Here is a 13,352-nt window from a genome sequence, read left to right as displayed (position 1 = left end):
TATACAAATGAAAACATGCTTTTCTCCCTCTGCTGGACTCCAACTTATGCTTTAAAACTCCCAGCCAAATGTCTCTTTTTCCAAATGTTTTCTTACGACTCCTGCAGAAAGTTCTTTATCTCTCTATACTGGGCTCAAACTTCCATGATCACACCTGCTGGCCTATAATGTGACAGCATAGTCCCATGTCTATTTCCTCCAGAGAACTTCATAGGGCAAAAACCCCACGTAATTCATCTTTGGATCCAGCCCTGAAGAAACCCCTCAGAAATACAAGTGAATCATGCCTTTCCACCCTTTTAAGAACTCCTATTCAACCTTCAAAACCCAACTCAAATATCCCCTTTCTATATTTGTTGAATAAGAGGACTGAAGGTTACAGTCCCTGGTCAATGGGGACTGAGGCTGGTGGGGGTGGTCAATCGCACTCACCTGCAGGAGCAGCTTGCGGTAGCGGTCATTGAGCAGCTCTGAGTTGCTCTGCTCCTCCTCCAGCTCTTCCTCCAACTGCCCCAGGCGCCCCTCCAGCTGACGCTTCTCCTCCAGAATGGCTGCCCTAGGGAGACAGGAAGGGGTGGGGATGACAGGACAGGACAGTCAGAGGTGGGTACCTTGCCTGTAACACTATAGGACCCTGTGGTTGGCCCCACCCTCCTCCCCAGCCTCATACCTCAGGGGTCCCTAGGTTAACCCCGCCCACCTGCCAGCTTCCTGTGCCAGAGCCCAGCCATCTCCAGCCTACCCCAGCTTCACCTCCTGCAGATGCAGCACCTCAACCTCCACACCCTCGGGGCACTTACTTGCTAAGGTTGCCATTGGCCACCTCATCTGCCATCTCATCCCGGTCCTGCGCTGCCTGCCGCCGAGCACGGTCTGAGGCGGCCAGTTCCTGTGATGACAGAGAGAGGGGTGGCCAGTGGGGGTGAGGAGAAGCAATCTGGGCACGGGTCTAACCCCCTCTCTGTCCCTCACACCTCAAGTCTCTTGGCTCTTTTCTCATGCTGTCCCTGGGTAACCCTGGAATGACATCCACAGATGTCTCCTAAATCTGTCTCCTGAGCCCCTGACCTCTTGCAGCCCAACCTCCAGGCCCCTCACCCTCTCCACCTTTTACTGCACACAGGTTCTCCTCTCAAACCTGCCTCTCCTCCAGGGTCCCCCAGTCACCGAGCCAGACCCCCAGTGCTCTCCTCCCCTCCTCTGGCCCCCCTCACCATAGCCTCCTCCCTCCTGCCTTCTCACTGCTTTCTCTGTTCTCTGCACCTGCTTGGCCCTGGCTGAGGGTTCTCTCTCTCTCTCTCCCCGTTCCCACTCCCCCTCCCACAGCCTTTGTGCCTGCAATCTCCCCACTCCATTTCAACTGCTACAGGGCTGACCCTACCCATCCTCTGTTCTGGATCTTTCCATGGCTCCCTAGTGCCCTAGGACAAAATTCCTGCTCTTAGCCTGGCATTGGAGGCCACATGGTAAGCCCAATCCACCTCCCAAGCCTCACACCCAGGGACCCTGTGGTTAGCCGCACCCCCCAGCCTCATACCCCAGGGTTCCTGTGGTTAGCCCCACCCACCTCTCCAGCTTCACACCCAGAGATCCTGTGGTTAGCCACGCCCACCTCCCCAGGCTCACACCCAGGGACCCTGTGGTTAGCCACGCCTACCTCCCCAGGCTCACACCCAGGGACCCTGTGGTTAGCCCCACCCACCTCCCCAGCTTCCCACCCAGGGACCCTGTGGTGAGCCCCACCCACCTCTCCAGCTTCACACCCAGAGATCCTGTGGTTAGCCCCACCCACCTCCCCAGGCTCACACCCAGGGACCCTGTGGTTAGCCCCGCCCACCACCCCAGGCTCACACCCAGAGACCCTGTGGTTAGCCCCGCCCACCTCCCCAGGCTCACACCCAGGGACCCTGTGGTTAGCCCCGCCCACCTCTCCAGCTTCACACCCAGGGACCCTGTGGTTAGCCCCGCCCACCTCCTCAGCATCACACCCCAGGGGCCCTGAGGTTAGCCCTGCCCGCCTCCCAGCTTCCTGTCCCAGGGCCCAGCCCACCCCAGCCTCACCTCCTGCAGCCGCAGCACCTCAGCCTCCAGGCCCTTGAGGCGCTTTTCACTTTCCCGATTCTGGGAGAAGATCTCCTCCCGGGAGCTGCGTGTCTCCTCCACCTCCCGCCATAGCTCCTTCATCTGGGCCTGGGTGGGACGGAATAGGTAGACGGGCTCAGCCTGGCCACACAGCACAGGGAACTCCTCCACCCCCTTGCCAGGTCGACGGGGGCTCCTCAGCTCCCGTGAACAAGCAGGGAGTTCTCCGAACCCTGCAGACCTGGGCTCCTGTGTATAAAGCCACTTGCTGTGTGACCTTGGGCCAGCCTCTCCATTCTGGTCCTCAAGGGAGGAGGTTGATCTGGCTGAGCCTAGAAGGCAGCTGGAAGCCTGATGGAGCCTGGCTTCAAGTTAGATGTGGGTTTGAATTACAACTTGGCCATATCCTTGCTGAGTGACCATGAGCCAGCCACTGCCCCTCTCTGAGCCTCAGTTTGCCTACTGTTTATTTATTTATTTAATTTCTATTTTTACTTTTTTGAGACAGTCTTGCTCTGTCACCCAGGCTGGAGTGCAGTGGTGGGATCTCAGCTCACTGCAACCTCTGCCTCCTGGGTTCAAGTGATTCTCCTGCCTCAGCCTCCTGAGTAGCTGGGACTACAGGTGCCCACCACCATGCCTGGCTAATTTTTGTATTTTTAGTAGAAACGGGGTTTCACCATATTGGCCAGGCTGGTATTGAACTCCTGACCTCAGGTTATCTGCCCACCTTGGCCTCCCAAAGTGCTGGGATTACAGGTGTGAGCCACCGTGTCTGGCCAAAAAACCACAGGGTATTTTCACTTCAAAAACAAAAACCACAGAGGCGGGTGGATCACTTGAGGCCAAGAGATCGAGACCATCCTGGCCAACATGGCGAAACCCCATCTCTACTAAACATACAAAAATTAGCCGGGTGTGGTGGCGCACACCTGTCATCCCAGCTACTCGGGAGGCTGAGACAGGAGAATTGCTTGAACCCGGGAGGCGGAGGTCGCTGTGAACTGAGATCACATCACTGCACTCCAGCTTGGGTGACAGAATGAGACTGTCAAAAAAAAAAAACAAAACTGAACAAACAAACAAAGAAACAAACAAAAAATGAGGAAATTTGAGTTAAAAGTGCAGCATTTTAAATGAAAGAAATGTGAAATATAAGAAGGAAGCCAGCCTCTGGGGCATGGATGTTTATAAAGGCGCTGACCCATGTGGATGCTGCCTGTGGGGAGAGGGAGGGGTCCGAGCTGGCCTCAGACCCTGGAGTGATGGTCGGGGCTTGAAGATACCAAAGCCTCCCCTCCCTGGCACAGCTCACGCCCCGCCCTTACCTGCATCTTGCGGAGCTGCTTCACCGCCTCCTCCTTGCCCTGCCCGGCGGAGGCCATTTGAGCCTTCAGCTCCTCCAGCTCCCCCTCCAGCTTCTTGCGGGCAGCCATGGCCAGAGTGCGCTGTTTCCGCTCCTCATCCCGCTCCACCTCTGCATCTCTCAGCTGGAGAGGAGGTCAGGAGGGACTGGGTCAGGGACAGGAAACCCAGCCTCCCTCTGCGTGCTGGGGACATGGATGTGTATCCTGGAGCTCCTGCCCAGGCTGCAAGCCCCGTTCCTCTCACCCCCTGACTCTCCTTACTTGGTCCCCTCTCTATCTCCACTGCCCCAGCTCAGTCCCCCATCTCACCTAAGCCTCCTTTCCAGCCTCTCATCTCTCCCCTCCAGTCCATTCCAACACGTCTCCAGAGCTGACCCTACTCATAGCCCTCCCATGGTTCCCCAGTGCCTCCAGGGCCAAGTCTTGGACACTCAGCCACGTCTAAGTCAAAGGGGCTACTGGAGACAAAACCCCGCGGAGACCCCTGGCCTTAGGTCACCCGTTCACCTCTCTTCCCTGCCTCCCCAGCTTCTAGCACCCTCTTCCCCAAGTCTGTTGCCCACATGGCTCCAGAGGGGTCTTATGACACCCAGAGCTGCCCCTGCCCCTCACCACCTAGTAGAGGGAAGACATGGGAAGTTCCTGAACGAGTAATGAATGAACGGTGCAGGGAGGGAGACAGTAATGGAACAAACAAGGAAGCAAGGGAGCGATGACTGACTGGATTGGGGAAGGATATGGATGGAGGGGAGGGCAGATGAGCAGGTCAGTGAGTGAGTGACTGAGTGGAGTCAGCAGGGGGTGCTGAGGGCCTGGGGTTGGGTAAATAGGGGAGGGGTTGGGTTGGGGAGAGGAGATGGGTCGGAAGCGGGTAACTGGGTGGATGGAGCAGTAGTTGGACATGGCATTGGCTGGGTATTAGCGCTGGTTGGGGGAGAGGCTGTATGTGGGTGGTTGGGGTGGTTGAACAGATGGGGTGGCAGATGGATGGATGAATGGTTTGTTTGGTGGATGGAGGATGTATGATTGGGTACAGCAACAGGTCAACAGGATATGTGTGTGGGTTAATGGGTCATGGCAGGTTAACAGGTTGGGGAATAGGAAGACGGTTTTGTGGGAGGAAGATGGTTTGGCTGGCAGGAGAGACTGGTAGAAATACTGAGTGGCAGGCGGGTGGGGAGACACTGAGCAGTGGAAGGGTTGGGGGAGACAGAGTGGTGGGTGGGGAGACGCCTTGCTGACCTTTTTGCTGCCTGTACACACCATGGCATACCCCAGCTGGACCGGCACCCTGTGGCCTTCCGTGTGACAATACCTGCTTGGCCAGCTGTCTCCGCCTCTCTTCACCAGCCTCATCACGGCCCTGCAGGTCACGCTCGTGCTGAGTCTTGAGAGCCTGCACAGTCACCTCCAGACGCAGCTTGGCATCCTCGGCTGCCGTCAGCTCATCCTCCAGTTCCGTCACCTGTGCTCGCAGATCATTGGCTGCCTGTTCTGCCACCCGGCAGGCTCGTTCCAGCTCATGCACCTGGTGGGGAGGGAGAGTGGCTGCTGGGCACTTGGGTCACTGAGGCAGAGGAGGTTACGAGCCTAGGTAGAGTAGGGGAAGCTTTGATGGAGGACGGGGAGGTGGCAAGTCAGTGTGCCCATCCTAGTTTGTTCATTCATCCATTCAAAATCTACTGAGTGACTCCTTCCTAGGTGTCTCATCCAGCATCATCCCAAAATGTATTTCATGAATAACTGATGCTTCATAATTCTATCAGCTGAAGCACTTCAAAGTCTAATACAAGCAACTGTTAGGTCAGCTGACTCTCACTCATGGTGGATTATTCCCTCTGAGTTTTGTAATTTTGCATTGTGAGCTCACTCACTGGGAATTCATCTTCGGGAATCCTGTGTGAATGGGTCGAAGGCAGGTAGCTCCACGGTCATCAGTGCTGGTGTCTGCCAGACTCCCCAGGGTGTCACCAACCTACTATCTACTTGTATTGGGTTTTCTTGGAGGGTCCCCAATCTTTCAGGGAGGTATGAATTAAAACCCCAAACACTGTGAAAATGGAGCTGAGCTTATGAATTTTCAGAGACTCCCCCTTCACTCCTCTCCTTACTTAACGATCACCTCCTCAGGGAAGCCTCTCTTGACCCATCAGGGCCTCTCTGCTACCCATGCTCCTGGCACTGGGGCCCCTCTCGTATCTAGCCCTAGTCACAGTGGTCATTTGACATTTGCTTAGGTGGCTTTTTGTGCAACACCCGCCTCCTGCACTGGACGGTGAGTTCCACAGAGAACGGCCTATGTCTGTGGATTACCACTGCCCACATGATACTCATTACAATTCTGGTCACTGACAGTATCTACTTTCAGTCCTTGGAATGGGCCCTCTAGCCTCCCTTCCTGTTTGGTAGTTGCCAATTTATTTTGTTTACTTGAAGGGATCAAACTTTCTTCCCATCAACATCCTGTTTCCCACAGGGGCCTTTGGAGTCACTACAAATAACGACATTTTTCCCAAGGGACAGACCTTAACGGCTCAAGTAAGAGCCAGGTTTTAGCTCCATTATCCCTAGGGCTGCAGGCCAGGTCTGTGTCAGGGAGAGAGGGCTCTCTCCAGGCCTGGCTAAAAGCAAAATCAGATCAACGTCTAAGTGTGTGGAGAAGATAAAGCCCTCATCCATTGGACTCCTAGAAGCGCATTGGTGGGAAAATAAAGAAATAAAGATGTTGAGATGGCGTCTATTCAGGAGCTCAACAAATTCTGCCAGTGCCTCCCATCATTAGTGAGGGTGGCCTGTGTCCCTGGGTATGATCCATAAATGTATTTAGAGGATGAATGAAGGAAGGATGGAGTGGAGGATGTGGCGGGTCATTTTGACCACTCGGAAGGCTGGGACACTGGTTGGGTGAGGAGAGCCTGGGAGCAGCCTTGGGGCACCACCCTACAGGCCCTGGAGAGATATATGAGTTCAGAGAAGACAAAGGCTTGGTGGGAGAGTCTATGTGTGCTCAGTGGGGTTGGTGGCAGGCAAAGTGGGAGTCCTCACACTGTGTGTGCATGTGTGTGTGTGTGTTGTGTATGTATGCATGCACATAGTCATGTCTGGAGAGTGGTTCTCAGGCTGTGTGTTGTAAATTGTCTTCATCTTCTCTGAGCATTCACACATATGTGTGGTGAGTAGTTTTCTCATGCTGTATGTGTACATATGCACATGAATATGTGTATTTAATGGAAAATCCTCAGCAAGGTACAATGGCTCATGCCTGTAATCCCAATGCTTTGGGAGGCCGAAGTGGGAGGATTGTTTGAGCCTAAGAGTTCAGGACCAGCCTGGGCAACACAGCAAGACCCCATCTCCACAAAAAAATTTTAAAAAGCCAGGTATGGTGGAATGCACCTATAGTCCCTGCTACTTGGGAGGCTGAGGCAGGAGGACTGCTTGAGCCTAGGAGCCTGAGGTTGTAATGTGCCATGATTGCACCACTGCCCTCCAGCCTGGGCAACAGAGCAAGACCTTATCTCAAAAATAAAATAAAACAAAACAAAAAACAAACAAAAACAAATAATAGAAGATTCTCCTCATATCCCACATACACAAATGTGAGCATGTGTGCTTTGTGAGCAGCTCTCGTGCTCTGTGTGTGAACACATGTGCTGGATGGAAAGATTCTCCTCACGTTCCGTGAATGTCTACACAAAGACCTACCTCTGGTGAATGGCTCTCCTTACTTTCTATGCATGTGCATGAGCACACATATTTGGTGGAAGATTCTCTGCATGCTGTGTGTGTGTATCTGTGTGTGTGTATACAAACACAAATGTTTGGTGAACAGTCCTCTTGTTCTTTTTTTTTTTTTTTTGAGACAGAGTCTCGCTCTGTCACCCAGGTTGGAGTGCAGTGGAATGATCTTGGCTCACTGCAACCTCTGCCTCCTGAATTCAAGTGATTCTCCTGCTTCAGCCTCCCAAGTAGCTGGGATTACAGGCATGTGCCACCATGCCTGGCTAATTTTTGTATTTTTAGTAGAGATGGGGTTTCACCATGTTTGCCAGGCTGGTCTCAAACTCCTGACCTCAGGTGACCCACCCGCCTTGGCCTCCCAAAGTGCTGGAGTGCTGGGATTATAGGAGTGAGCCACTGTGCCTGGCCCTCTTGTTCTCTTTGTGTGTGAATATATGACTTTGATGGCTGGTTGTTTTCATGTTCTATGTGTGGAAGCATACATGCCTGTACCTGTCTTCCCCTCACCCAGTGTGTCCCGGGGAGTGGGGGCCCTGCTCACGCTCTTGCCGACGTCATCCTTGCTGCTCAGCAGTGCCTCCAGCTCAGCCCGCAGCGCCCGGTTCTGCCGCTCCAGCTCCTCACGTGCCTCCTGCTCCTCCTCCAGTGCCCGTGTCAGTGACAGGGCCCGAGCCTCACGCTCCCGGCCCTCTGCCTCGGCCCGCTCACGTTCCTCCACTGCCCGAAGTACAGCTGCCTTCTCCTCTGCCAGAAGCTTCCAGTTTGAGGGAGATGGGGTGGGGGGAAACAGATTAGCTGAAAGGAGTGTACAAGGGAACGGGAAGAGGGAGCAGCCAGGAACAGAGAAAGAGAGAGAAAGAGACAGACAAAGGCAGAGACACAAGAGGGAGGTAGAGGGATTAAAGTTGCAACCGTGTCCCAAACCAGCTCAACTCTTGAATGGATCAAACTGATCAGTCCCTAACTCTATGCTCAACAGAAGAAAGGGCATTCCTTCCTGTTAAGAGTGGCAGTAGAAAATGAACTTCAACCTTTACTGTTTTTTTAAGGCACAGTAATTGGCAAACAAACTTATAAAACATGCAAAGAAAAGAGAACAGGACTCATGGTGAAGAGAAAAATCAGTCCGTACAAACAGACCCACAGATGACCTACATATTAGAATGTGCACACAAGGACTTCATGATGAGTTTCAGAACGAGGCAGATATAATGGGTGAAGAGGCAGAGTTATTTCAGGAGGGATTTGAAACTGTAAAACAGAACCACATAGAAATGCTAGAATTGAAAAATGAAATAGCTGAAATAAAAAAGTCATTGGATGAAATTAGTAGCTGACTGGACACATCAGAAGAATCAGTAAACTTGAAAACAGGTCAATAGAAATTATCCAAACAGAGCAAAGAAAGAAAGAAAGAAGATTGTAACAAAAATTAATGGAACTTTAACAACCTGAAAAAAGTACCAAGCAGTCATACATACATGCATTTGAGTCCTAGAAGAGTAAAGAAAAAGTAAAGAAAAGTAAAACTGCCTTTGTTCACAGAAAACATGATCATCTATGTGGAAAATTCAACGAAATATATAAAAACTCTGTTAGCACTAATAAGTGAGTTTAGCCAAGATTGTAGGATACAAGATCAATATATAAAAATCTATTGTGTTTCTACATACTAGCAATAAAATATGGAAATGAAAGTAACATCACTCAAAATAGCCATAAAACCATGAAATACTTAGAAATACATCTGGCAAAAGATGTCAAAGATGTACACTGAAAACTAAAAAACATTTCTAAGGTATTTCAATGGACATATATACCATCTTCCTCAGTGAGAAAACTCAACATTGTTACGATGTCAGTTCTTCCCAAACTGATGTATAGATTCAACACAGTTCCAAATCGGAAGGCTTTTTGTTTTGGGGTAGAAATTGACAAACTGATTCTAAAATACATATGGAAATGCAAAGGAACTAGAAGCAGCAAAACAAATAAGAAGAAAAGGCTGGTGCAGTGGCTCATGCTTGTAATCCCAGCATTTTGGGAGGCTGAGGCGGGCAGATCACCTAAGGTCAAGAGTTCGAGACCAGCTGGCCAACATGGTGAAACCCCGTCTCTACTAAAAATACAAAAATTAGCCAGGTGTGGTGGCACACACCTATAATTCCAGCTACTTGGGAGGCTGAGGTGGGAGAATTGTTTGAACCTGGGAAGCAGTGGTTGCAGTGAGCCAAGATCACACCACTGCACTTCAGCCTGGGCAACAAGAGCGAAACTCTGCTTCAAAAAAAAAAGAAGAAGAAGAAGAAAAATGACTTTCAATAGATATGCAAAAACAAGTCAGTGGAGAACAAACAAACGGTGTTGGAGTACTTGGACATCTATATTCACAAAAATTAACATGGAACATGATAGCATCATATATAAAAATTAACTCAGAATGGATCACAGACCTAAATGTAAACTTTTAACTGGAAGACTGCCAGAAAAAAAACAGGATAGGCCAGGCGCGGTGGCTCATGCCTGTAATCCCAGCACTTTGGGAGGCTGAGGCAGGTGGATCTGCTTGACCCAGGCAGGCAGAGATTGCAGTGAGCCGAGATTGTGACACTGCACTCCAGCCTGGGCAACAGTGCAAGACTCTGTCTCAAAAACAAAAAAAGAAAAAGAAGGCCGGGCGCGGTGGCACAAGCCTGTAATCCCAGCACTTTGGGAGGCCGAGACAGGCGGATCACGAGGTCAGGAGATCGAGACCATCCTGGCTAACACGGTGAAACCCCGTCTCTACTAAAAAATACAAAAAAACTAGCTGGGCGCGGTGGCGGGCGCCTGTAGTCCCAGCTACTTGGGAGGCTGAGGCAGGAGAATGGTGTGAACCCGGGAGGCGGAGCTTGCAGTGAGCTGAGATCCAGCCACTGCACTCCAGCCTGGGCGACAGAGCGAGACTCCGTCTCAAAAAAAAAAAAAAAAAAAGAAAAGAAAAAGAAAAAAACAGAATAAAACCTTTGTGACCTTGAGTTAGGCAAAAAATTCTTATATACAATACCAAAAGCACAATCCATAAAATAACAAATTGATAAATTGGACAAAATTAAAAACTTCTGTTCTTTGAAAGACTAATAGAATGGAAAGACAAGCCACAGACTGGACAAAAATATTTGCAGAGCATATATCTGATAAAGAACTTGCATTCAGAATATATAAAGAACTTTCTTTTCTTTTCTTTTCTTTTAAGATGGAGTTTCACTTTTGTTGACCAGGCTGGAGTGCAATGGTGTGATCTCGGCTCACCGTAACCTCCGCCTCCCAGATTCAAGCGATTTTTCTACCTCAGCCTCCCGAGTAGCTGGGACTACAGGCATGTGCCACCATGCCTGGCTAATTTTGTATTTTTAGTAGAGATGGGGTTTCTGCATGTTGGTCAGGCTGGTCTCAAACTCCCGACCTCAGGTGATCCGTCTGCCTCGGCCTCCCAAAGTTCTGGGATTACAGGCACGAGCCCACCATGCCTGGCCCGTAAAGAATTTTCAAAATTCAATAATAGGAAAACAAACAACCCAATTAACAAATAGGCAAAAGATCTGAACAGATGCTTCAGCAAATAAGATATATGGATGGCAAATAAGCATATGAAAAGATGCTCAACATCATTGGTCATTAGGGAAATGTTAATTAAAACCACCTTTGAGAAAGACTAAGGCTTTATCCATAATAGTTCCAAACTGGAAAAAACCCAAATGTTCATCAAAAGGTTAATGAATATCAAAATGTGGCTGATCTATACCACGGGAATAATACCGAGCAGCAAAAAACGGAATACATTACTGATATGCAAAAATATGGATGGATCTCAAAATAATTACTTTGAGGCTAGGTGCGGTAGCTCACTCCTATAACCCCAGCACTTTGGGAGGCCGAGGTAGGTGGATCACTTGAAGCCAGGAGTTCGAGACCAGCCTTGCCAACATGGTGAAACCTCGTCTCTACTAAAAACACAAAAATTAGCCAGGCATGGTGGTGCACACCCGTAATCCCAGCTACTTGGAAGGCTGAGGCACGAGAATCGCTTGAACCTGGGAGGTGGAGGTTGCAGTGAGCTGAGATCGTGCCACTGCACTCTAGCCTTGGTGACACAGTGAGACTTTGTCTCAAAAAAAAAAAAAATTTTTTTTTGAGTAAAATAAGCCCATCCCAAAAGAGATTTATGTGAAAATAATTTATATAAAATTCTAGAAGATGCAAAAAATTAATAAGGTCTCCATGACCTGTAGAAGAGTATTATAACCTAACCACATGTATTTGGAGTCCAAGAAGAAGGGGAAGGAGAGAGAGTGAGAGATAAAAATATTTGAAGAAATAATGGCTGAAATTTTCCACATTTGATCAAAAACATCAGCCCACAGTTACAGGAAGCACGGTGAATCTAAAGCAGGATAAATACAAAAAACCCACAGCTGGGCATATCATAGTCAAACTGCTAAAAACCAAGCATAAAGAGAGAAATCCTAAGTCAGCCAGAAAAACATATTGCACCACCTACAGGGAAATGACAACTTTTTTTAATTTTTAAATTTTTTATTATTTTTTTTTTGAGATGGAGTCTTGCTCTGTCGCCCAGGCTGGAGTGCAGTGGCGCGATCTCGGCTCACCGCAACCTCCACCTCCCGGGTTCAAGCAATTCTCCTGCCTCAGCCTCCTGAGTAGCTGGGACTACAGGCGCACACCATCGCGCCCAGCTAATTTTTTGTATTTTAGTAGAGACGGGGTTTCACCGTGTTGCCCAGGCTGGTCGTGAACTCCTGAGCTCAGGCAATCCGCCCGCCTTGGCCTCCCAAAGTGCTGGGATTACAGGCATGAGCCACCGTGCCCGGCCTCACACTGCATTTTCTAAATGAATAAAATAAAGCACAGAGAGGTTGAGCAATTTGCTCAAGCCACACAGCCATCAAGAGGCCGAGTTGGGATCTGAACCTCCGGATTGCCTGATCTGAGCTGTCTGAGGTTCTGTGATTTTTATTTCATCCTCAGGCTGCCAGATGCTTGGTGTTATTGCCATTTTCTAGACGGGTGAACTGAAGCTGAGAGGGAAAAAGCAACTTGCCTGAGGTACCCAGTGAATCAGCAGAAGTGAGATGAGTTATTTAATTCTCATAAGCAACCTCTGGGGTACTGAAGGTATTCGTATATTTTGTCATCCAAAAACCAGGGCAGCTTTGAAAGTAAATGTGAGTGCTACGATGACTTATGCTATGATAAGAGGCATGAATCAGGACAGAGGGATGTCCTATTTTACAGAGGCCCAGAGCAAAGAAGGGTCTTGCTTCCTGGTCCACTACAACTGCCTAGTTGAGCCGTGACGGATTACTGGTTCCTCACAATGACCACGGGAAGCCTAGATGGACTTGCTGATTCCCCAGCTGGGGGAACTGAGGTGCCCCACCTGGTCGAACTTGCGCTGCTTCTTCTCCAGGGTGCTCACAAGCTGCCGCTGCTGCTCCAGGTCCATGGTGGCGTCGTCCAGCTCCTGCTGCAGCCGGCGGCGGCCCCGCTCCAGCCGATCCACGGTCTCTGTCTTTTCTGCCAGGCGCTGGGTCAGGGCCTCAGCCTCACGGGCTGCCCGGCGCCGTGCCTCCTCCCCTGCCTCCAGTGCCCCTGCCTCCTCCTCCTGGCGCCGCCGCCACTCGGAGAGCTGAGGGGAGGAGAGAGAGGGTGGTTGGTGGTCACAGCCGTGAGTGACCAAGGTGTGAGCTGGTGGTGCTCCATTTCCAGGATGAAGAGACTGAGGCCTGAAGAGGGAAAAGGGTCACTCTGCTGGGCTCTTCTGCCTCTGAGTGGTATGAAGTTGTGAGTACTGAGCCCTAGTTCTTCCAGGGAATTAAAACGACTCCCTCCAAGACGCAGAGATGAATCAGACCTGGAGTCTTTCCTGGGGAGCCCCTCGTCTGCTGGGGGAGACACAGCGTCACAGTCAGGGTGATAGGGGTTAAGGTAGCAGTATGGGAGCTATGGAAGTCCACAAGAAGGGCTCAGAATCTGTTTAGAACATTCAGGAGAAACTTCCTGAAGGAGGACCATTTGAGATGGGTCTTGAAGTATGCATAGGAGTTTGCCAGTTGAAGGATATCTGCAGGCAAGCACCATCACTCATTCATTCAATAAGCA

At 50.3% G+C, this 13,352-nt stretch overlaps 1 protein-coding gene across 1 annotated transcript in view; it reads right to left on the bottom strand.

Moving 5' to 3' along the window:
- The window catches only part of MYH14 (myosin heavy chain 14), a 119,641-nt gene that overhangs the window by 17,560 nt on the left and 88,729 nt on the right, over window positions 1–13,352 (bottom strand). Inside the window, 7 exon segments of the mRNA XM_031660367.1 lie at window positions 433–556; window positions 801–889; window positions 2,062–2,190; window positions 3,411–3,572; window positions 4,765–4,977; window positions 7,732–7,944; window positions 12,631–12,879. Coding sequence (XP_031516227.1) covers window positions 433–556; window positions 801–889; window positions 2,062–2,190; window positions 3,411–3,572; window positions 4,765–4,977; window positions 7,732–7,944; window positions 12,631–12,879 — 1,179 coding nt within the window.

Source organism: Papio anubis, chromosome 20, assembly GCF_008728515.1.
Source record: "Papio anubis isolate 15944 chromosome 20, Panubis1.0, whole genome shotgun sequence".
In the NCBI taxonomy this organism is placed as follows: Eukaryota; Metazoa; Chordata; class Mammalia; order Primates; family Cercopithecidae; genus Papio; species Papio anubis.
This window is presented reverse-complemented; position numbering and strand designations above follow the sequence as displayed.